The sequence below is a fragment of the Lactuca serriola genome, chromosome 4 (assembly GCF_051521515.1).
Source record: "Lactuca serriola cultivar US96UC23 chromosome 4, Lser_US96UC23_V15, whole genome shotgun sequence".
In the NCBI taxonomy this organism is placed as follows: Eukaryota; Viridiplantae; Streptophyta; class Magnoliopsida; order Asterales; family Asteraceae; genus Lactuca; species Lactuca serriola.
This window is the reverse complement of record NC_136411.1, coordinates 196,299,198-196,322,611: the sequence shown is the minus strand read 5'-3', so window position 1 is coordinate 196,322,611 and position 23,414 is coordinate 196,299,198. Positions and strand designations below refer to the sequence as shown.

The window sequence follows — 23,414 nt, the reverse complement described above, 5'->3', positions numbered from 1 at the left end:
ATCTCCGTATTGCAATCAACCATCAACAGCTTTCGCCGCTCCTTCTCTTTAAATTTTCATGGCCATGAGATTTTACAACTTACCAATCAGATCCACAAACTACTCTTCAACCCCGCAATCCCCAACAATCAACAGCTTGCTGATGCACTCAAAGCCCAATTTAATGACGTCTGTGTAAAGATAGACGGTCTTAAATAATGGCTTGAGGAGGCACCAGGTGTTCCTTCCTCAAGAGGGGGAAGTGAAGACCGTGATTCAGATCGCATATCACATCAGCATTCACATCCACATCAACACTTCCAAACTCCCATCCAATTTGGTCATATTCATCTGTAACCCTCCCCACAACCATCTCCCTAAAAGAAGACTCTTGTGCCTTCTCCTCAACAAAGTCATATTCATTCCCCTCATCAATCTCCACCGTAACAATAAAAAGTTCAACAAGTCCAAGATGTTCAACATCCTTCTTCCCCGTATCCGGAGACTCCCTCTCACTTCAGAAATCTAGCCCTAACCATGTCATCTGAAAACTCCTACGACTCTCCCAAAACCAAGCAAAGGAAAGCTGACTGGAAAGCAGCTAAGTTTGCAAAGTTGATATGGAAGGATCACGGATTCGGCATTTCTATGGATGAATCCCTCATCAATTCTTGGATTAACCCCACCAGAAGATTACTTGATGACGACTACAAGCCCTATTTTACATATGCGGAACCCCCATCGGATGGATATTGGGACATTCCCATCTCTCCCAACGCAAAAAATTTCACTTTCTTTGAATCGTTTGTCCGCAACCTCCTCGATGATCAGAGATTGCCACTAGAATTTGAAAGACTCAACTGATTTCATGCCAAGCATGGATCTGCAATTGAAAATATATGGTCAAGCAACAAGCCTACCGCAATCAAAAACTTCAAGCCCAGAAAATTCATGAAAGCAGACTTCATTCAGTACACTCTCACTAGAATAAATTCAGACTAAGTCTGAACCCAAGCTGACTTCCCTTGCATGAACCCGGAAGAAATTTTTCTGATTACTAGGGTGTTTCAAAACAAATGTGAGAAGAATCCTAAAATGAAGATTGTGTACGAAAGGGCCTGTATGTTTCTAAAAGAAATAGTTTGTGACTTTTCCAATATTTATGCGGATATCCACCCTGCTCTTGCTCAGAAGTTCAACCTCCTTCCTCTTGAACCAGCTTTTGTGCTAACCGAAGATTTTCAAGAAAGATCCCTTGGAGCAACTAACTTCCTGGATCTTGGAGTCATTTTCAAACGCAAAAATTATGAAAAAAATATTTCATCCCAATGACTGCCATGAACCGCTTGACCCGGAAGCAATTAGAGATCGCTCAAACTGTAGTCAACAAGTCAAAATACACAGGTGCTGAAGTTAAGTTTGAAATCTCCAGGAGAATTGTTTGGCTCAGAGAAGTCAGGAAGTTCTGGTGGATTCTCATCAAATTCCTGAAGCTCGACAAATGGAAGGAAAGTTAAAGAGGTCACTTAGGGGGAAATTGTTGAAGCGTAAAAGTGACCCTCTTAAACTTGACAAATCCGAAGCTATCTCAGATCCGCAGTCAGTATCTCAACCGCAATCAAGAACCGCATCTGTAGTCGACGTCATTAATCTTTAATCTTAGTTTTAGTTTTATCTATTATCTTATGTCTTTACATTTCTTTACCCAATGTGCCTTGCATGGCAACCTTAGACAGATTTAACTTTGTAATCTTCGAGACTCTATAAATAGAGCTCTCATTTTATGAATGAATAAACCTCTCTTGATTATCTCTATATTGAATATCGTATTCTACTTATTCTCTCTTGCTTTATCATCTTCAAACATCCTCATAAACTAAACTGATATATGAAGATTATAATATCTCTTCGGAGCAAGTCAGTCTTTACTTAATCACTAAGTCTGATCTCACTTACTAACTTGGTTTGATTGCAATCCTCGTTAAGAATCAGCTTAAGTGTCTTCTTGATATAATACTCGTTGTCATTTATATTTCCGCACCTAACTATCTAACTATCTAATTCTAACTTATTATTGTTGAGCTTTATGATCCTCTGAGTTAAACTTAACTCCACATTATTACTTGTTCTAACGTTTGTTCAAGTGTGTTACTCAAGTTTTTCTCTCAACAGTTTGCAGCATCCATCGAGGTGCAACAGATTCTGATGGAGTTCCAAGAGCTAAAACAGACCACCGAGACTGTGGTGGAGATCATAGCCAAGTTTTTGGAACGAGCACTATTGATCTCGTAGTACGCTGCAGATGAGGATATGAGGAGGACGAGGTATCATTCCAAGCTGAGGGATGATATTCGTGAGTTCGTGAGCTTTTCAGGGTGCAAAACCATTAATGAGATGGTGGAGAAGGCCTGGGAGGTGGAGATGGAGTTGGAGTCTTGCGCTAAGCGGACGCCAGAGCAGGCGCGGATAGTTGTAGGTCAGGCTAAGAAGCCTAAGACATCTAATTCTTCAAGTAGAGGACAGCAGGATCATGGATGGTATGCCAAGTGCGGTAAGCCGCATAATGGAGCTTGTGGAGCAGCAGGCTCGCGATGTTACACGTGTGGATAGCAGGTCCAGATGAGTAGGGATTTCCCCCAGGAAGGGCTTGATTTTTTCCACTGCAGCCAGAACGGCCATAAAAGGGTCGATTGTTTGAGGTTGCAGGGAGGAGAAGGAGCAGTGGAGGCGACTGCGACCACCACAATGAGGATCACTGATGGCCGCCCTGCTAAGGCGGAAGTTCCTACGGTGAAGAATCACGCATTTCAGCTTACCACGGAGGTGGCTCAAGTTGGACCAAACGTCGTGGCTGATATGTAATCTATTTTTCCTGTTTGATGTTATTTGTTATGCTTATATATATATATATATATATATATATATATATATATATATATATATATATATGTGTGTGTGTGTGTGTGTGTGTGTGTGTTTGTATAGGGACCCTTTTGGTCAATGGTATGTCGGCTCACATTCTTTTCGATTCGGGAGCTACCCGATCATTCGTATCTCTTGCACTTAGCAAGATGTTCCGGGATGCTCCGGGGACTTTGGATTCCTCACTGGAGGTTGAGATTATGGATGAACACACCATGAGTGCTACGAGGGTATATCAGGACTGTGTCCTGAATGTGTTTGGGGATAGGTTCCTTGTCGATCTAGTTCTGATACCGTTGCGAGGACTGAAGGTGATCGTCGGAATGGACTGGTTGGGGGCTAATGGGGTCATGATAGACTGCGAACGCCAGCTGGTGAGAGTTCGAACCCCAAGTGTGGGAAAACTGGTTATTCAGGGGGAGAGGGCCTCGCAGGGGCCAACTCTCTATTCAGCTATGAGGGCTAGGAGACTTCTCCATCAGGGTTGTTCAGGATTTTTGGCATACATCTCAGATACGAGGGTTGAGTCCACGATAGATTTGGCCAGTGTGCCGGTTGTATGGGGTTTTCGAGATGTCTTTCCCGAGGATTTTCCTGAGGTTCCTCCGAAGAGGCAAGTAGAGTTTCGCATTGATTTGGTGTCGGTGTGAAGCTCTGATAGTTAAGGCGCCATACCGGTTAGCTCCGCCTGAGATGCAGGAGCTGTCTACACAACTTCAATAGCTATTAGACCGAGGGTTTATCTATCCGATCAGCTCCCTATAGGGATCACCGGTCCTGTTTGTAAAGAAGAAGGATGGGTCACACATGATGTGCATAGATTATCGGGAAATGAACAAGCTAACAGTGAAAAACCGTTACCCGCGTCCGAGGATCGATGATTTATTCGATCAGCTTCAAGGTACGTCTTGGTTTTCTAAGATTGATCTTCGGTTGAGGTATCATCAGATGAGGATTAAGGATGAGGATATACCGAAGACAGCTTTCAGGACTTTGTATGGTCACTATGAGTTTGTAGTGATGTCATTCGGGCTCACAAATGCCCCAGCAGCGTTCATGGACCTCATGAATAGGGTATGTACGCCGATGTTGGATTGGTATGTGATCGTTTTTATTGATGATATATTGGTCTATTCTAAGACCAAGGAGTAGCACAAGTAATATTTGAGGGAAGTACTGGAGACACTGGGGACAAAAAGGCATTATGCCAAGTTCTCAAAGTGTGATTTCTGGTTGCAAGAGGTGAAGTTCCACGAAGAGTTGGGAACTGAATTACATTTTAGATTTGCGTACGACCCTCAGACAGATGGCCAGAGCGAGCGGACAATCCAAATGCTCGAGGATATGCTACGGGCATGCGTATTGGATTTTGGAGGGAGTTGGGATACGTACCTCCCACTAGCATAGTTTTCAAATAACAATAGTTATCATGCTAGTATCGACCGACCCCTGTTTGAGATGTTCTATGGTCGGAGGTGTAGGACTCCTGTGTGATGGGGCGAGGTAGGACATCGAGTCATGGGAAGCACTGAAGTGGTGCTCAAGACTACCGAGTTGATTCAGCAGGTGCGTGACAGGCTACGAATCGCACAGATCCGTCAGAAAAGTTATGTTGATTTGCACCGATTGGATCTCGAGTTTCAGGTGGGAGATTTCATTTTGCTGAAAGTGTCACTATGGAAGGGTGTCATTAGGTTTCCCAAGAGGGGCAAGTTGGGGCCCTGATTTATTGGTATGTTCAGGATTTCTGCCAGATTCGGCAGGGTTACTTATCGACTGGACCTTCCGGATGAGCTGAGTCAGATTCATAGCACCTTCCATGTGTCCCAGCTTTGAAAGTGTGTCACCGACGAGGCTACATTTATCTCTCTGGATGACATTCGGGTAGATGAGAGCCTGGACTACATTGAGAAACCTATCGCGGGTCTGGATAGGAAGACTAAGGTTCTTCGTAATAAGGAGGTAAAGCTAGTGAAGGTGCAATGGCAGCACCGAAAAGGCTCTGAATGGACATGGGAGCCGGAAGATGAGATGCGGGAGCATTACCCGGATTTGTTTGTGTCTACGAACTTCGATGACAAAGTCTAGTTCAAGTGGGGGAGATTTATAACACTCCAAATTAGGTAATTACCATTTGAACCCTTAAAATGAAAAATATAGCATAATGGTCCCTTAGTACGCGAGGCATACTCCAGGAGTACGCTTAGCGTACTAAGGATGAATAATCATGGAGGGTTGCCGCGTACGCAGGGCATACCAAGAGATATGCGGGGCGTAGGTGATATAAGAGAAAAACCATAATTATGGGACTTGACACCTGTTTAAACATCCTTAAGCTTCTTGGACCAAACCCTAACCAACCTCTAGAGTCTCATTTCATCCCTTTACCTCAGTTTCCTATTAAGAGTGTGATTTTGGAGCATAGAAGTGTGTTGGTGGTCATTTTGGAGATTATTCAAGAAGAAGAAGTTAGTAAGCAAGCTTGGGGTGGCATTTGGCTTCAAGATCCTACATCTAGTTCACCTTGAGGAGCTTCTGGAGGTATAAAGTTTTAATCTTGCCATCTTATTCATTAGATTGAGCTAGGGTTTGCTTTATTGTCCCATTTGTATTCATAGATCATCTCTTCGGAGTTTGAGCAACTCCAGAGCTTAGGAAGAGTACATCTGAGGTCCCTTAGTTCATTCATACCATAAAAATGCAGTCTTGATGGGTGTTTTGACCGCATGCATGAGTTAAGACCCTTGGAAAGGTCTTAATGGGTTATAAGGGGTTGTTGGGAACATATGGAGCATGCAAGAGCATAAAGTTGTCAACTTTATGCCTTAGAACGTCTTAATAGACTCAGATCTAAAGTTTGACATTAATATTTCAAGCATTAAGAGCTTAATGGTCATTTGTCCATGTCTGACTTGTACGTCGCACGTAGCAGCATGTATACAACATGTACTGATTAAGGCACTAGTACGCTGAGTGTACTGGATTGGTACTCTAGGTGTACACACCCCAATGGGTTTTAGGCTTCGTGTGGGCTTGTAAGCCCTTTGGGCCTTAATCAATTTTGGGCTGGTCATATTTTGGGGTTAGTGGCCCTATTAATCTGTTTTGGGCCATGGTTGTTTTGGTTGAGCCTTATTAGGCCATGTAGCCCATTAATAGCTTTGGGCATGGATTTTGAGTCCATTAGCAAAGGAAAGACTCTTGGTCCATTATGGAAGGATTTGGGCTTAGGTAATTGGGCTCTTTAATTAGATTGTATTTAATCCTCGTTTTGGGTTAATGGCTTTATTGTTCAGCACAAGTGGTTTCGAACTCTTAGGCGAGCAACTTTTTGGTTCAACAGACTAAGGTGACTCTCCTCACCATACCAATGGGTCGAAGGCACCAAGGCCGGCCCATTATGTGTTATGTGTTATACTAGTTGGTTACGTGTTAGGTGGTATGCTAGTTGATTATGTGGTACGTTATATGCTAGTTGCCTTTGTGATACTTACATGAAAGACCATGGGGGTGTCCATGGCACTGGATTATAAGACCATGTGGGGGTACCCATGGCATTCCAGGTAAAGACCATGAGGGTGCCCATGACACTTGGTTATAAAACCATGTAGGGGTGTGATGACATTCCAAGTAAGACCATGGGGGTGCCCATGGCACATAGGTGTAAAACCATATGGGGGTGCCCATGGCATCCTGGAGTAAGACCCCGGAGGGTGTCCAAGGCATTCTTATATGTTTATATGCATGGCTTATGTGATTGATATGGTTTATGTGATTACGTGGATTATGTGGGGTATGCTTTGGGGAACTCACTAAGCGTTAGCTTATAGTTTGTTGGTTGTTTCAGGTACTTCAGGATCTAAGGGCAAGAGTACGGCGTGATGACGCGGCATGCACTCTCTAGTGTTTTGTTTGGGGACACTCTGATTTTATGAATAATTTATCTGATGTTATGGATTTTGAAAACAATTGTGATTGGAATTTTATAATTTATGGAAATAAATCATTATTTAAAAATGAAAATTTTTATTGAGATTTTGGGCCGTTACAGAGTATCATCAGAAGATAATACTACAGATCCTTTTCACAAAGGCTTTGAGTAGGGTCAAGCACAACCAACATGCTATGAGTATCATCAGAAGAAGATGAGGATGACGGGTCGACGACGAGTATGGTAGTTGAGGATTGTGAAGAGGGATGAGAGAGGAACAATATGTAGGTGGGTTGTGGTGGTTAAAGATGGAAAAAAAATCACATACTCGATGGGGAACCCGAACCCGCACCCCATTAGACCAGAGAATCCCCAAGTTGATCGGGGATGGGGAATCCTCAAATAAAAAAGTGGGGATAGGGATACCCCTAGTCCCCGAACCTATACATGGTCCCCATAGATATTGGTATATAAAAATCATACAAAACTTATAGTTATAGTAAAAATCACCATACTTAAAATTTGATCTAAGTATCCATATTTAGTAGTAATTATTTGATTGGAATTATAATTTTCCTCTTCGTTTATCTAATTTAACCTCGTATATAATTTTTTTTCCTTGTTTTATCTATTTTTACTTCAAATATCACTATGATATTCTTTCTACTAATTATTCTTTATCATTTTTCATGTTTACTTTGTTAATGTTAAAAACTCGGTTCATACTAATTTGACCAAACTTACGCTCTCAAAAAAGGAATATCAAATATTTAATCTCATATCACTCATACATTTATATTGCAGCATGTATAATAAAAACATCACTTTACATGTGTTGAAACTTCTTATTCAATACTATCTTCGTTCTATAATATATTCAATCATATCATATAATATGTTGTAGCAAAAGTTAATTGATTTCATGTATGTATCTAAATTCAGGTATAATTTTTTTATAATTTTTATTCAATCTATAAATGTTTTTATGTTTTTTTAAAATCTTTAACCTTATGTTGGTAAAATTAAAATTTAGAGTTTTTATTTACATAAAAGTTTTCATAATAAATAGAAATATAAATCATTGAATCCTTGTTGGAGATCCCGGATCCTTGTTGGGGGGTTTGTAGGGACAATGATTCATTTATATTCTCTGGTGAAGATGATAATGAAGATTCAGAGATGATAATGAAGATACAGAGTTAGGAATGAGAATGGGATCCCCGATACTTCTCGACACCGTTTCCATCTCTAATATCGGTGACAGCAGAGGAGAGTGACGGTATAAGAGAAGAAAGATAGACCACATATTTTCTTAACAATTTTTAATGAATTAAAAGTATGAAAAGGTAAAAGAAAATCAACAAGAGCAAATCAATTAGATAGTTAGGGACCAAAACAAAAATAAATTCAAACCATATGGACTGTCTAATTAAAAATTTTGACGGTTGTCTGTTTGCTCCGATCTCATTATATTGTGATCAAGGTTTTAAATAACGTAACACGTGACTTGACGGCAATGTTAAACCTCAAGTTTTTTTGAGTTGTGGCGAGCCACGCCTTTTGTAAAGCGTGACTTAAGGCGACAATTTTGTATATAATTAATAATTTTATATGTATTTTCTACTATTATTCATTTTTATTTACATATGTGACTAAATACAACATTTTTTCAAAGCTTGGCAGCAAGTACAAATCTTGGAGTCATGACGTGCCATGACGGAGCCGTGACGAACTTTTTAGAACATTGATTGTGATCATTAATTAACTATAATAAAAAAATTGTTTTTTTTTAATTAATAAAAAAAAATACACACATTGCCCAAACCATACATACCATTGATATAAATTGTTCTTTTAATAAATAACCAATATTTTACAATAACGGGAAAATAAACACATCATCCACTTTAATATTTTGGTTATTATCATACTAAAACAGTAAAAAGTAAAAAGTAAAAAGTAAAAACCACATAGACCATGATTAAAAGCAACGTAGTTGTAAAATAGATGAATCTCAGCCGTTAAAAGAGAAAACGAGACGAGCCGTCAGATCTAGGGCATTAGTAGTAGCAAAGAAACCAAAACACCATCTTACTTTCCCCATAGCAAAACCCTAATCCTCATTTTCTGCAAAAACGAGAGAAAACGAAACAGAGAGAGCGAGAGTATCTGCGATTCAAAGATGGTGCAGCGTCTCACATACCGGAAACGCCATAGCTATGCCACCAAATCCAATCAACACAGAGTCGTCAAAACCCCTGGTAACCCCATTGCTATTTCTATTGTTTTTACCGATTCAACTCTCTAACGATCATGTAAATTCGTAACATCTGCTTAATTTGATCGATGGCACTGATGCGATCCTTACTTTCATAGGTGGAAAGCTGGTTTACCAGACCACCAAAAAGAGAGCTAGCGGACCTAAGTGCCCTGTTACTGGCAAGCGAATTCAAGGGGTAATGTGATTCTATTACACAGTTGTGTATTCGATAGTGTTAAGTTGTGTTCATTGGGTTGCATTTGCATTGCGATTTCAACTTATGTTGATGTGAGGATTAAATATGTGGTACTACTTGATTGTCGATTGCTAATTAGTCTGTTTGTAGTGGTGATTATTTGGTGATATGGAGAATTACATGTGGTTTTTACAGAAAGCATTGTTGTTCTGAGTTTATCGATCATAATACACTTCCATGAATGTTGAATCCATGATTGTATACTCTACATGATGTTAATTACGTTTAATAACACTATATTTGGGATGAATGTAGCTTAATAACTTTCATGTTACATCTTTGGTCCTTCTTGTTTTAGGTTTATACACTTATGGAATAATTTATTTTATAGTTATATTTTGAAGATTAAATTACGGAAATGGTCCTTATGGTTTGGTCGATTATGCAGGTTTGGTGAAAAGTTGATAGGGACCATCCCTGTGGTTTTGAAAAGTTATACACGTCATCCCTGGTCCAACTAAAAAGACAATTGTACCCTTTCCAATTTCTTTTTTCTTTTACAATTGTAAGTAATTGGCGAGTAAAAGAAAAAAGAAATTGGAAAGGGTAAAATTGTCTTTTTAACTGGACCAGGGACGATGGGTGTAACTTCTCCAAACCACAGGGACCATTTCTGTAATTTACTCTATTTTTAAATATAACAATAGTTAATAGTTATAATTATAAGATTAATTTATATAATTAAAATGATATTATTATTTTTCAGATTCCTCATTTGAGGCCAACGGAATACAAAAGGTCAAGGCTGTCTAGGAACAGGAGGACGGTTAACCGAGCTTATGGGGGTGTATTGTCTGCTGGTGCTGTCAGGGAGAGGTTGGTAAATTTACACGAATTTATATTTTTAAATCTTTTTTTTTTAATTTTGTTTTTCTTTTTTGTTGTGAACACGATGTTGTTGATTTTTTGTAGGATTATTCGAGCTTTTTTGGTTGAAGAACAGAAGATTGTGAAGAAGGTTTTGAAAATTCAGAAGACAAAAGAAAAGCAAGCTGGAAAGAGTTGAAAATCGGGTTTTTGAATTATGATGAAGAAAGTTTTGAGTAGTTATGTGTTTGGAAGAAATTTCTCTCTTTTTTAACACTATAGTTATAAATTTTTTGCATACTTTTGTTGAAGTCATGGATTGATTTTGAATTCCAATGAATTTGTTATTTTCAGTTGATTTTAATCATCTTGTTTTTATGTGGAAGGTAACGAAATTAAATTAAGCAAAGATTAATTGCTTTTTAGAAATTCCCATCAATTTCGTAGGTTTATGAAATTGTCGAAAACCTTGGGAAAACACAAAAAACGATATTATTTTTGCTATTTTCGCATAATTTTATGTACATAAAAATCTTGACTTTATTAATTTAACTTTTCATTTTTGAAGAAGAAAAATGGAACTAAAAGTTCTGTCTAATCTCAAACATTTAGATGTGAAGCTTAATCACAAACACAAACATAAGTTTAAAGTTCATATTTTATAATTTTAAGGTATTGATTTCAAGTTTATATATTGTGATAAAATTTACCTTAGTATTGATACCTTTTAACATAGGGAGGCAAATTGAAGGGAAAATGTCTCTTCTCCCTAATAAATAAGTAGGGGTGACACAACCACTTAATCAATTTGTTTGCTTCAGGTTAATCGAATATTGTTTGGTTTTCGGGTTAGGAGGTCATCTTAATTAGTTTAGTGGTTTGGTTTTTCGTATGAACAATTTAAATCGGACCCATTTAAACCGAACCCGAAAACTAATTAACTCGAAGTTAATACAGTTCGGTTATCTGTGGGTTTGGTAGCCAACACATACTTTTTGCATTACAACTGTTATTTTGTGGTGACCAACACATACATAAATCGTCTTTTTAGTATGTTTTTTTTGTTATTGTATGAGGGCAAATTTGTTTTTTCTAAAAGTTTAACAGTCTTCTTGTTAGACGATCTCCAACCCATCCTCATTCCCCCCCCCCCCCCCCCCCCCCCCCCCCCACACCCAAAATGGAGTAAAAAGATGGTGTAAACAGTGTTTTATCTCCAACTCTATTCCATTTTTTACCCAATTTTTAACCCCAAAAAGTATATTTCAAGTATATTATATTATTTCAACTTAGATAGATTGTCAAACACACCCCTCTACTAATTTAGTTTTAACAAATAAAAATAAATTTTATATTTTTGATTAATTAATATAATTTATTATATTTCATAACATTATAAATATTAAACATTATATTTAAATTAAATCTAATAGATAAAATAAACTACAAATGTATAAATATATAAAATTAGGGACTAAACTCGATAACTGAAACTTCATCCCCATATTTGGAAATACGAATAGTATCACCCTATATATGGGATGATACTATTCATATCTCCAAATATGGAGGGAGAAATGAGGTAGGGTTAGAGAAGAATGAGGTAGAAAATAGAGGAAAAAATAACATTTGGGGATGGGTTGGAGATGCTTATAGTATGGTTAAGTGTAGGGACCACCGGTGTTATCCAAACCCTCCATAGGGACAAATGGTGTTATTAAAATCCTCCATAGGACCAGTGGAATTACTTTTCTAAAAGTAGTATCAAAACTATTATTTCGTGCAAACCATAGGGACCAAAATTGTAATTTACTCAAGACTTTAAAAATAGAATACGAAATGAAAACGTAAGAGATTTTTTTTTTTTTAAACTAGACTATGACGCACTTAAAACAAAAGGAAACATATAAAAAAATACATATAAAGTTATAAAAAACCAACACAATAAAAAAAATAAAATAAAATAACATAAAGATACTTCATGTTATTGATTATATTGAAATGTCTAAAAAAAATAAAACAAAAGTCAAAACCCAAAAATAGAGTACCATGTTTTTGTTCCTCGTTTGAGCTTCACGAGGTTCTTCACATGGTTTGTTGATTCATTTTTGTTGCATATGTTTGTTGTGATAATGATTGTCAATTCTATATCCACTTCGTTAGACAAGTCTTATTTTACAGTGTACTTTGTTGGTTAATGTATTAACACATCTTATATTTTCATTTTCTAATTGAGGACAAAAGTGAAAAGTCGACATACAAGGTATAGTTATTCTTTGGATCTTTGAAACCTGAACTTTTATGTGTGAAAAGTCGATATACAAGGTATAGTTATTTTTTGGATCTTTGAAACCTGAACTTTTATGTTATCTAATTCCTTAACATTTTTTTTTCCAAAATCTTAAGTTTATAGTAGTTACTTTTTCATTAAAAAAAAAATACATTTTCACCATTCATGATTCTTTTCCAAAAGATATGAAATCTTATTTTATTGGACAAAAGGCAAATAGATGAATAATTAAACATTTCATAAAACCCAAAATGTATTTAAATGATCAAAATTCTAACACAAAAACAAATAGTATTAAACAAAGTCATAAAAAACCAAACCGAAAAACAAATAGTATGTAAACATAATATGAAATCATTAGTACTTAAATCAGCCAACTACTCAAACAAATTCATGAAAATCATATATTATTTTCTTACTTTGGAATTAGCATATATGGTTTGCCTTCTCCAAAAGTATGATCTTTCATTGATGATGATGGTCGTTTGGTTGAGGACATTGTTGTCGGATTATCAACATCGTAAACATCTTCCAGGTTGTGTTTTAATTCTTCATGTCCAGACACTTTTTTAAAGGATATCCGCTTAGTTAGTGGACTTGTTGCAGTACTTTTATCAAGATTCGAAGTGGGTGTTGTAGGGAAATTTAGGGTTTGTGGTGGAGATCTGGATACCAACTTGGATCGTGATATCACTTTCCGAACTGATATTTCTACCTTATGCCTGGGTTACAAGAAATTCAGCCTAGGATAATCTAAGTGGACTGTAACACCCCAATTCTGGTATGATATTTATATTCTGTTTATTGTTATTTTCTTCAAGTTTTAAGGGGAACTCGACGAGTCGGTAGCTGGACTCGTCGAGTAGAGTCGGGAATTCGAGCATGTTTAAGTTGGCGACTCGGCGAGTCTATATTCCGGACTCGGCGAGTCCGCCAGTCTGGATGAAACCCTAATTTCAAGGGTTTGCACCCTATTTAAACAACTTTTGAGGCCACAAGTCAGCCCCCATCACCCCTCAGAGCATCATTCTCGAAACCCTAGAGCCCTCTTTGCATTTTGTGTGATTTTGGTGCGTTCTTTGAAGATCTTGAGAGAAAAAGGAAGGTAGATCAAGAGGAGAAGAAGGAGATCCTAGATCCTTGAGGAATTTCAGAAGATGGTAAGGTATATCTTGGCCCTTTTCTGTTTCTATTCTTAAATTCCCTTTTTGAAGCCATTAAAGCTATTCTTGAATCATTTCTTGGCTTAGTAGTAGCATAGAGGACTCATGGAGTTGATTAGCCTTCGGATCTAGCTAGGTTTGTATTCCAGAAGCTTAGATCTAGCACCTTTATGGATCCATTTTGCATGGAAGCTCTAGATCTACTATTATAGTGTGCTTTGAACCTTAAAACCTTCATTTGATGTTATTTACACGTAAAGTTGGAAACTTTACGTGTTAATCAAGTCCCAGGAACCCATATCTATTAATGGTATGGACTGGTTTCAAGCAGAATCAAGTATATAGTGTTTGCATGCATACGACTCGGCGAGTCGTTCTTCAGACTCGGCGAGTCGAGTCGCGAGTCCCCTGTTTTTCCTTTTTCGAGTTATGCCGAGTGGAACCAGTGAGTGAGAGATGGACTCGGTGAGCTAGAGGGTTAGACTCATTCGTGGAAGAACTCGGCGAGTCAATGCCCTGACTTGGTGAGTCCAAGGCAACCTTCATGCCTCAAGAACAGACTCGACGAGTTGTTCATACAACTCGGCGAGTCACAGCTAGAATGTTCATCGGATGAAGGAGAACTCGACGAGTTGTTCATACAACTCAGCGAGTCGGATGCAGATTGTCGGAGTGTTAGTAGCAAAGAGGAACTCGCTGAGTTTGTGCCAAAACTCGACGAGTAGTAGCGAGTAGAATCAAGAAAGTAAGAGTAAGGACTCGACGAGTTGGCGACCCAACTCGACGAGTCAGGTCAACTGAATGTTGACTTTAACAGTTAGGCTGACTTGGACCAGGGGTAAGAGAGTCATTTTTCTCTCAGTATTATTATCAGTATTTGATTGATGGTGCTTATGAAATTGTAGTTGGGGTGAAACCGGAGCCGCAACAGACAGATTCTGGAGCAGTCCTTTCAGCAGCTAGGCTACGAGGTGAGTTTCCTTCCAGTAGGAACGGGTCTACGGCCACAATGCCGGCCCGAATAGCTAGCGGTAGTTTTTGGACTTCGGTCCGACGCAACAGATAGTGTGTTTGATGACTTCGTGGCTCAGGCAAGATTTATGTGTTATGTGTTCCGGGCTACGGCCTGACGCAATATGCAGTATATGTGTGTATGATGATGTGTGTTGTGCTAGTTGATACGTGTTTATGCTATGCTATGATCAGTTAGTTCCGGACTTCGGTCCGATGCAGTCAGTTCCGGACTTCGGTCCGATGCAGTCAGTTCCGGACTTCGGTCCGATGCAGCTAGTTCCGGACACCGATCCGATGCAGGGGACAAGGTCCCAGTCAGTTCCGGACTACGGTCCGATGCAGTTTCTGGGCTTCGGTCCGATGCAGTAGGCAAGGCCCAGTACGTGCTTATGTTATTGTATGGTATGTGGTAGCTTGGGGGAGCTCACTAAGCTTCGTGCTTACAGTTTTAGTTTTGGTTTCAGGTACTTCCGCAAGTAAAGGGAAGAGCTCAGGATGATGGCATCGCACACACCACGACTTCAGTCTTTATCCTGGGAGTTTGTTTGGATTCATAGTTTGATTTGATACAGTTGTTTCACGACATTTTATTATGAGTTGAGATATTTGACGTATGGTTTTTATGATATGACGTTCAGTATATGATTTTTATTATTATTAAAACAAAAATTTCCGGGTCGTATTTTGGGATGTTACATGGACACTTACGTTTCTAGGCACAGAAAACATAAGCCAATATGCTAGAGGATTTTGTGAAAGTATGATAAAAAACGAGAGCTTAAGATCATTACCCTCTTCTTAAGAGGAAGAGCTGTTTATGTATTAAACGAGATTAGGGTTCCATTAGGGTTGGGCCGTCATTAGTTGCTTTTGAAGCAAGTCATGATAATCCGGATTTAATGAGGATTTAGCACCCCAGCCAGGGGCTCTGCCCCTAGACCCCGCCAAAGGGGAGCTGCCCCTTTGGAAACCCCGAACCCAGGGGTGCTGCCCCCGGACCCCCGACTAGTCGTCGAACCAGCTTCTAATTTGATCTTATACATGCGTGCATTCCGCACAACCCCATACATATATTAGAGTACAAATTATGAAGCCCCTTAGCTCACATGTTAGTTCCAGTTACTTAAAATTACATGGTGACTCTAAAATCACCAACAATCCTCCCCCATTTTAGTGTAACCCTTGAACAAATATAACCTTATCAAACAAACCAAACTAGTACATAATGAAAATATCGAAATGATTGAATTTCCACTTAGTATCATACATTTGCAAATACTCGAGAATCAGGGTGTTCTAAGAATTGAACCCATCAACCAATTTGAATACTAGAAAGTAAAATACATACTAGTTTATTGAATTTCTAGCATAATACAACTTGACACTATTATAAAGTTGTGTGTCCCAATCCTCTCATGATCGTATCAAGGTCAAGTCCACAACCTCTTGAAATGCGGCTACACTTCACAATCACGTAGGTAACTCCTTTCCATGTATCTGCACATACATTTATCAAAGGAATTATTAAGAAGTTAAACTTCAACCTGGCTAACTTGCAGAATCGAGCATATACCTGGGATGAATACTTCATGTGTTCCAATCTATGAGTATGAGCTTTCCACATTGAATTCAACTCCTAACATTATATTAGGAGGGATTTGGGTGTCTCATCATTATAGAATTAAATGGACTTTAATCCCATCACGATTATAGACTTGTGCACTAAGTCTCTTGTCAGACCTTTAGTCAAGTGATCTGCCAAATTTTGTTGTGATTTCACAAACTCAACCAAAATCACACCATTCATGAGTAATTCTCTAATCATACTATGTCTAACACCTAGGTGTCTATACTTGCCATTATAAACCTGGCTATATGCCTTAGCCAAAGCGGCAACACTATCACAAAGGATAGAATAGGTGCTATCGGTTTAGACCACAAAGGAATCTAATAGACTAAATTCCTTAACCACTCTGCCTCTTTACCAGCAGCTGCTATGTGACAACAATCAATTTCCGGTCAAGTCAAAGTCAAATAAAGTCAACAAGTCAAACCGGTCAACTCAATTAACCCTTGTGTATTAGGGTTTACATCGTGTTTACTATTGTACAACACACTATCTTTATGCAAAGTATCACTTCGAGTCTTCACGTGTTCAGAAAATTTAAACCCTAATCAGTGTAACTGATGAAACAATCCAATAAAACATTAATACATACCCCTTGGGGGCATATGACGCTCATAACAAGGCAAAACGAGGCTTACAAACCTCGCATTTCGAAGTTAAACACTCACAAAAGTCGCAAATAAAGTCTCTCTAAATATCTCCACTCTATCTCTCTCTATCCCAAATCTCTCAAAGCATGTGAAATCTCTCCCAAATCTCTCTCATAACCTCCCTCAACTTTTTAAAATCATTTGGGGCATCCTGACCCTTAACTTAGTAAAAAAATGCTCGAAACGGGATGTTTATGTGAAAAACAGCTCTATAGAAGTGAAGCCCTCTTAGAGCCGAACCTGCTTGGACCGAACTTGCAAGGACCGAAGCTTCTGGAGAACTGAACTCGCATAGACTGAACCCGAACTACCTTTCGCTTCTAGCCTACTTCGCCTTCGGTCCCTCTTCCGTGTTCACCTGCGAGACTGCTCGGACCAAACCCTCCTCTCGGTTCTAATGGCTAGGACCGAACCTCCGACCCTGACTTCGCAGACTTCGCCCCTTTTCCCGGTTTTTGACCCCAACTTCGTTTTAAGCCCGTTTTTCATGATTTTGACGCGAGATTTTCACCCAAACTCGTATTTTGGCATATCAGACCCTATATAATCATATTTTAATCATTTTTGGAGGAAAATCATTGCTTAAGAATAAATCTAGTGGGTAAGATATTGGTGTTGGAGTGTTGACTTTAGCTAGAGTATGACACAAGTTAACACCCATACCCTCATAGGATAACCCTTAGTCGCTATTTCTCCCTACCTAGGCAACTATTTGTCCTTTGACACTCCTCCTCCAACTGCATAGCTACATCAAAAGCTGAAAACTCTCATATCTCCTTCCACTTTACTTACTCTCTCTCACCAAAAAGCAAACACCTCTCCCTCTCTCTCTCTCATTTTCCCTCCCTAGAACTCGAGATTTCAAGGCTGTTCTTGAGCTTTTCACTTCAGTTTTGGTAAGTAAATTTCATCCTTCACCTTATTAACCCATATTTCCTCACTCAAGTCATGGGTTCCTTACACAAATATCATCATAATTGTTGCTAGATCTTCAAATCTTCAAGCATCTCCCAAGTGTTCTTGACTTGGAAACTTCTTTTCTTCATCATCCATCTCCTGTAATCACTCAAGGTGAGTTCATACCCCCACATTTTCATGTTTTCTTCAAGTTTTAGGGGGAGAATACAAGTTAAACACCAACAACTTAACTAAACTCAAACATCAGCTTTCCATTAGGAAAGTTTAGTTCCATTCACGGACTGTTTTGAACATCTTAAACTTTTTAGTTTTGAAAACTGTATTAGATGCAAATAGTTCAGGTTTATACCTTTAAAATGACTACTTGCACATATTCACACAATTTTTCTACAATTTATGGTGATTTTTACAAAACTGCATGTCACTGTAGCTACAAATTCGGACCAGTCTGTGAATATGAACGTTTTCACACCAATTAGAAACTTCTAAAAATCATAATAAAATTTATGAACAAATTAGACACATTTTCTAAACTCTCAGAATTTACGGATTTAGTTTTCGACTTTGTATGATTTCTCTGTGATTTTTCCAAAATAGTGTAGAAATGTTAGAAACAAGTTAAAAGCTTATAACTTTCATCATACTTTGTAACATGTTGAGCAAAATGTTAATCTTTGAGGATTTCGTATTTTACATGTGTTTCCTGTTGTGACATAATTATATAATAGAAAATACTCACTGATTTGTAAGAATCCTCTATCATTACCAATAGTACAAGACAAGGCATGATAAACATAGTTATATTTTTGCTATACATTCGACTTAAATAGAAAAGGGTTCTTTTACATTACAAACGTTTTGGATAAACTATAATAGGTATAGTTTATGTTTCGTATACATTACAAAAACTTCTGATAAACTATAGTAAGTATAGATTATGTTTCATATAATAGGTATAGTTTATGTTTCAATTACATTTCAAAATCATTACCAAAGGTTTTCAGTTCATATAAACAGGGTGCGAATACAAAGTACCGAGTTTATACAAAAAGGGGTTTTCAGTTCAGTTCACGTAAATCTGTTAATGAATAAATTTGTGAGACATTCGCTTCACGTTACTTCCAAAGTAACGAAATCAAAAGTCCTGTAAATTGTAACCAGAGTCTCTTGTAGGGAGAGCATGATAGTTATGTATAGATCTATATTGGGTTTGACAAACCCACACTTGAGCTGCATGCAACAGCTAGACCGGCAGGTCTGGGGTGACAAGTATCATTTAACTTTGCGAAGCCTGAAGAACGTCGTATTACGAGGCTGTCTAAGTCATAGTATGGTTATAATAACTTACATGGGGTGTTAACAAAACATAAGATTTATGGGTTTTATTTCCAATTAAATGAGTTTATGTCGATTTAAACTTGCATAAATTACTTTAAGTATGGGAAAAATACTTGTACATTTCGGTCTTGACTTTTAAGACTACAATGCATTTTATAAGGGAAATATTGGATTTTTACTGGAACAAACATTACTTTTACAAGGAAAGAATTTCAACATTTCGTTCAAAAGCTTATGAACTCACCAACTTAATTGTTGACACTTTTTCAAAACTATTTGTATTCTCAGGAAATCAGTGAACCAGATAAACAAAAACTTTTGAGGATGGGACGCTCAGACGTCAAACATTTCATTTTGTCATCATAATGTAATTGATTTGAAATATGTGAACACATGCTACCATGTAACTTTTTCAATTATATTTATGATGGTTGTATTTACTCTGAGCATTATTATACTCGTTGTTATGATACTACACATGAAGTCTGACACCCCCGGACGTTTCCGCCATCCTTGGTTTGGGGGTGTGACTTGCTAACGCAACAAACTCAGATTCCATTGTCCAGTTTGTAATGCAAGATTGCTTCTTGGAAGCCCAAGAAATGGCACCTCCCCCAAGCAAGAATACCCAACCAGAAGTTGAGGAATGGTCCTCCATGTTGGTAATCCAACTTACATCTGAATGACCTTCTAAAACCGAAGGACTCCCCAAGTAACTCAAACCATAATTCATGGTTCCCTTGAGATACTTAAACACTCTATTCACTGCTTGCCAATGTTGAGCACTAGGATTGCTAGTGTACCTGCTCAACTTAACCACAACAAAAGCAATATTAGGTCTGGTACTTGTCATGGCATACATCAAGCTACCAATAGCCTTAGAGTATTCCATTTTTTAAATGGAAACGCCATTATTTGGCATTAATTTCACACTTGGGTCCATAGGAATACTCACAGGAGAACAGTCGGTAAAATTAAACCGCTTGAGAATTTTCTCAATATAATGACTTTGAGTCATTACCAATCCTTTGTTCACCCTCTTAATTCTTATTCCAAGAATTACATCAACCTCTCCTAAATCTTTCATGGAAAACTTGGATGATAACAATTTCTTTGTTTCATCCACTTCATTTTGGTCGGTACCAAAAATCAACATGTCATCTACATATAAGCAAATGATCATTCCAGCTCTAGTAGCATCATTAAATCTATTATAAACACATTTGTCACATTGGTTTGTCTTGAAACCAATAGACAAAATCACTTCATCAAATTTTTGATGTCATTGTTTAGGCGCTTGTTTCAGCCCATACAAAGATTTGACAAGTTTACAAACCATATGCTCTTTACCGGGCATAATGAAACCTTATGGTTGTTTCATGTAAACTTCCTCGTCAAGATCACCATTTAAAAAGGCTGTTTTCACATCCATTTGGTGAATAACCAAATTGTGGATACTAGCCAAGGCAACCAACAATCTAATAGTAAAAATACGTGCAACTGGAGCATACATATCAAAATAGTCAATACCGGGTTTTTGTCTAAAACCTTGAATGACTAACCGGGCTTTGAATTTGCCAATAGTCCGAATAACATTCATTTTATTTTTGAAAATCCATTTGCAACCAACAGGTTTAGAACCCGGAGGTAAATCAAACAACACCCATATGTTACTCTCAAGAATTGATGACATTTCATCATCAATTGCTTCCTTCCAAAAGGCACTATCACGAGACTCCATGGCCTCTTGATAAGTCTTTGGATCATCTTCAATACTATATAAATAAGAGTATTCAAGATTGTAACACTCGTAGATCCGGGCTAGTCAAATTAGAGGCAATAAGTGTCGAAAATGACTTTTCGGCAAAATATTATTTAGAATAAATAATCTTAACCAAGTCGTAGTATATGTTACAAGGTTTCCGTACATATAAAGACCGCCAAAATTCGAGTTATAACGAAGAAGTTATGACCCGTCGAAGTTTCACGACGTGACCGGCACGATACCGGGAAGCGTAAATAGTGAATTTATGATAGAGCGAGATTTAGCCTTATCGATCTAAACAAAATTCCTAGAATACGTTGAACCGAGAGCGTCCATAAAAAGAACGCCCAAATCTGACTTCGTATGAAGAAGTTATGATTTTTCGAAGTTTCGGATTAGTAGTGTACAGCCTGAAATTCGAATAATAGATCGAGCGGTTTTTAGCCGACATGACCTAAATGAGAATCGAAGATCTCGTTAAGAGTAGCGTAATGAGAAAAAGAGGGGCGAAAACGGATGTCGGATGAAGAAGTTATGAGAATTTAACGGACCAATCCTGTCCCGGCCTGTTAAAAATATAACTTTTAAAATAAATTGAAAATTAGCCAACAGAGTCTAAACGAAAGTTGTAGAGTACGTTCCCGCCTTCACGTGGATATAAGGAATGTCAAAAAATGAGCTCGTATGCGAAAGTTATGATTTTTAGAAGTCGGAAGGAAAAATTGCGAAGCTGCAGCAAGATCGATGACGTGGCGGCATCAGGGCCGTCCATCGCTGAAGCAAGCCTCGCACCGGATGAGGCCATGTAGCCCCTTCGCATTACGCCCCACGTCCGAAGTCAGTACGCCCAGTGTACCCTCGCTCTTGTGCGGTCCGAGACTTCGCCACGTCGCACCACCCGGAGGACACCACTTGGCAATCTTATCCGACGAACGCGTCGCGTACCACCTTCGGTATGCCCAACGTAGACCGAGGGCTCTCACTATAAAAGGCAGCGAAGGCTGCCGACTTTCTTGCACATTTTCCACTCTCTCTAGATTACTTTCTCTCTCTAAGTGTCCTAATCCTCCCAAAACCCTAGGTAAACCCCCTAGCTCCCAAAGGAAGCCCTGAGGCTCCCGGAGTCCCGAGAAAAAAAGGGTCTTTCGGTTTCGAAATGTTGCTCCGAGCAAAGCCCGGTTTTGTTTAAAATTCGCTGTAAGTGAGCTACGCTTACGTAATTTTTAATATAGCTTTCAAATAATTATAGTAATGTTATTAGGTCCTTAAAATAATTATGTGGGCTATTATTATGAGTTATATTGAGTGTTATTTAACGCTTATATAATAGTAATAATAGTCAGACTATTAATTTGTCACGATTATCGTTAAACTAAACCCTAGTGGTATTGATCCTAGGTTTTATCGAAGGAAAATTGTTTTGAGAGTATCGAAGCGTTGTCCGAGTGCTGAGTCACCACCTTTCAAGTGAGTGCATAGTTACTTTCATCTTACACATAGATATGAAGTATTTTATATAAATTACGTGCTATGTGTGCATATTATCTGAATACTTGTTGTGTATGCTAGATGAATGATTTTATACAAGTTTTAAATGATTTAAACTGTATATGTATTTTATATCTACGAAAATATTGGGGTAAAACATGGGTAGATGTAATAGATGGAATATAAGTTGGACGATGAGTTGAGAGGTGTTATAGACCACAAGGTGAGCGTGGGAGGTGAACGATGTGAGAAGCCTTTTCCCATACGATGGCCCCGTCATTCAGTAGAGTATGGATGACAACCACGGACTATTCTAGACAATCCAGTGGAACACTAGCAGGTTCGCAACCTGTAGGTGTTGTGAACGATGTGTTCACCCGGTGTACTGTAAACCTTGGTGATCATGCAGGCTTGATGCCTAAACCTTGGTGATCATGCAGACTTGATGCCTAAACCTTGGTGATCATGTAGACTTGATGCCTAAAACTTGGTGATCATGCAGACTTGATACCTAAACCTTGGTGATCATACAGACTTGATGCCTAAACCCTGGCGAATATGTAGACTTAGTGCCTGTTGTGTAAACCGTGGCAACGATGGACTTCATGCCGATTCCTTAGGATGATCATTAGGAATGAACGAGGAATAGTTGATTCTTAGGGTAGATCCTTAACACTAAAGAAGATAATGGGGATGGGTAATTGGGTTGATTGTTTGATTGTTTAAACATAATAATTATATTATCGTGGGTTGAAAACCCTATGTACTCACCAGGTTTCCCAACCTGGCCCACTCATTTTCTTTATATCACAGGTGTTGTTACAATGTCACATTACACTGAGAGATTAAGGAGATGTAAATCACAAGTGATAATGAATGTAAGTTCTGTTTATGCTTATGTTTCTGTATTGACGATGACATCCCATACGTTTTAAAATGAATAAAAAATACTTTCTTCGGAAATGCTTTGATAACGTATTTATCATGTTTTACTGGGAACAAATTC

The 23,414-nt window shown here is 38.3% G+C and overlaps 1 protein-coding gene across 1 annotated transcript; it reads left to right on the top strand.

Moving 5' to 3' along the window:
* The first annotated feature begins 8,912 nt into the window (after positions 1-8,912).
* On the top strand, positions 8,913-10,519 carry LOC145103116 (large ribosomal subunit protein eL34). Its single transcript, XM_079040657.1, has 4 exons — positions 8,913-9,093; positions 9,209-9,288; positions 10,055-10,164; positions 10,261-10,519. Exons 1-4 carry the CDS (start codon positions 9,015-9,017, stop codon positions 10,352-10,354), a joined length of 363 nt encoding a protein of 120 aa, XP_078896783.1. The 5' UTR covers positions 8,913-9,014; the 3' UTR covers positions 10,355-10,519.
* The last annotated feature ends 12,895 nt before the right edge of the window (positions 10,520-23,414 follow it).

What these genes read in the sequence shown, in the direction of transcription:
- LOC145103116 (XM_079040657.1), top strand. Translation starts at nt 9,015, where the DNA reads ATGGTGCAGCGTCTCACATACCGGAAACGCCATAGCTATGCCACCAAA. An exon ending in CAGAGTCGTCAAAACCCCTG is followed by an intron (nt 9,094 to 9,208) that starts GTAACCCCATTG and finishes TTACTTTCATAG; the next exon opens with GTGGAAAGCTGGTTTACCAG. An exon ending in CTGGCAAGCGAATTCAAGGG is followed by an intron (nt 9,289 to 10,054) that starts GTAATGTGATTC and finishes ATTATTTTTCAG; the next exon opens with ATTCCTCATTTGAGGCCAAC.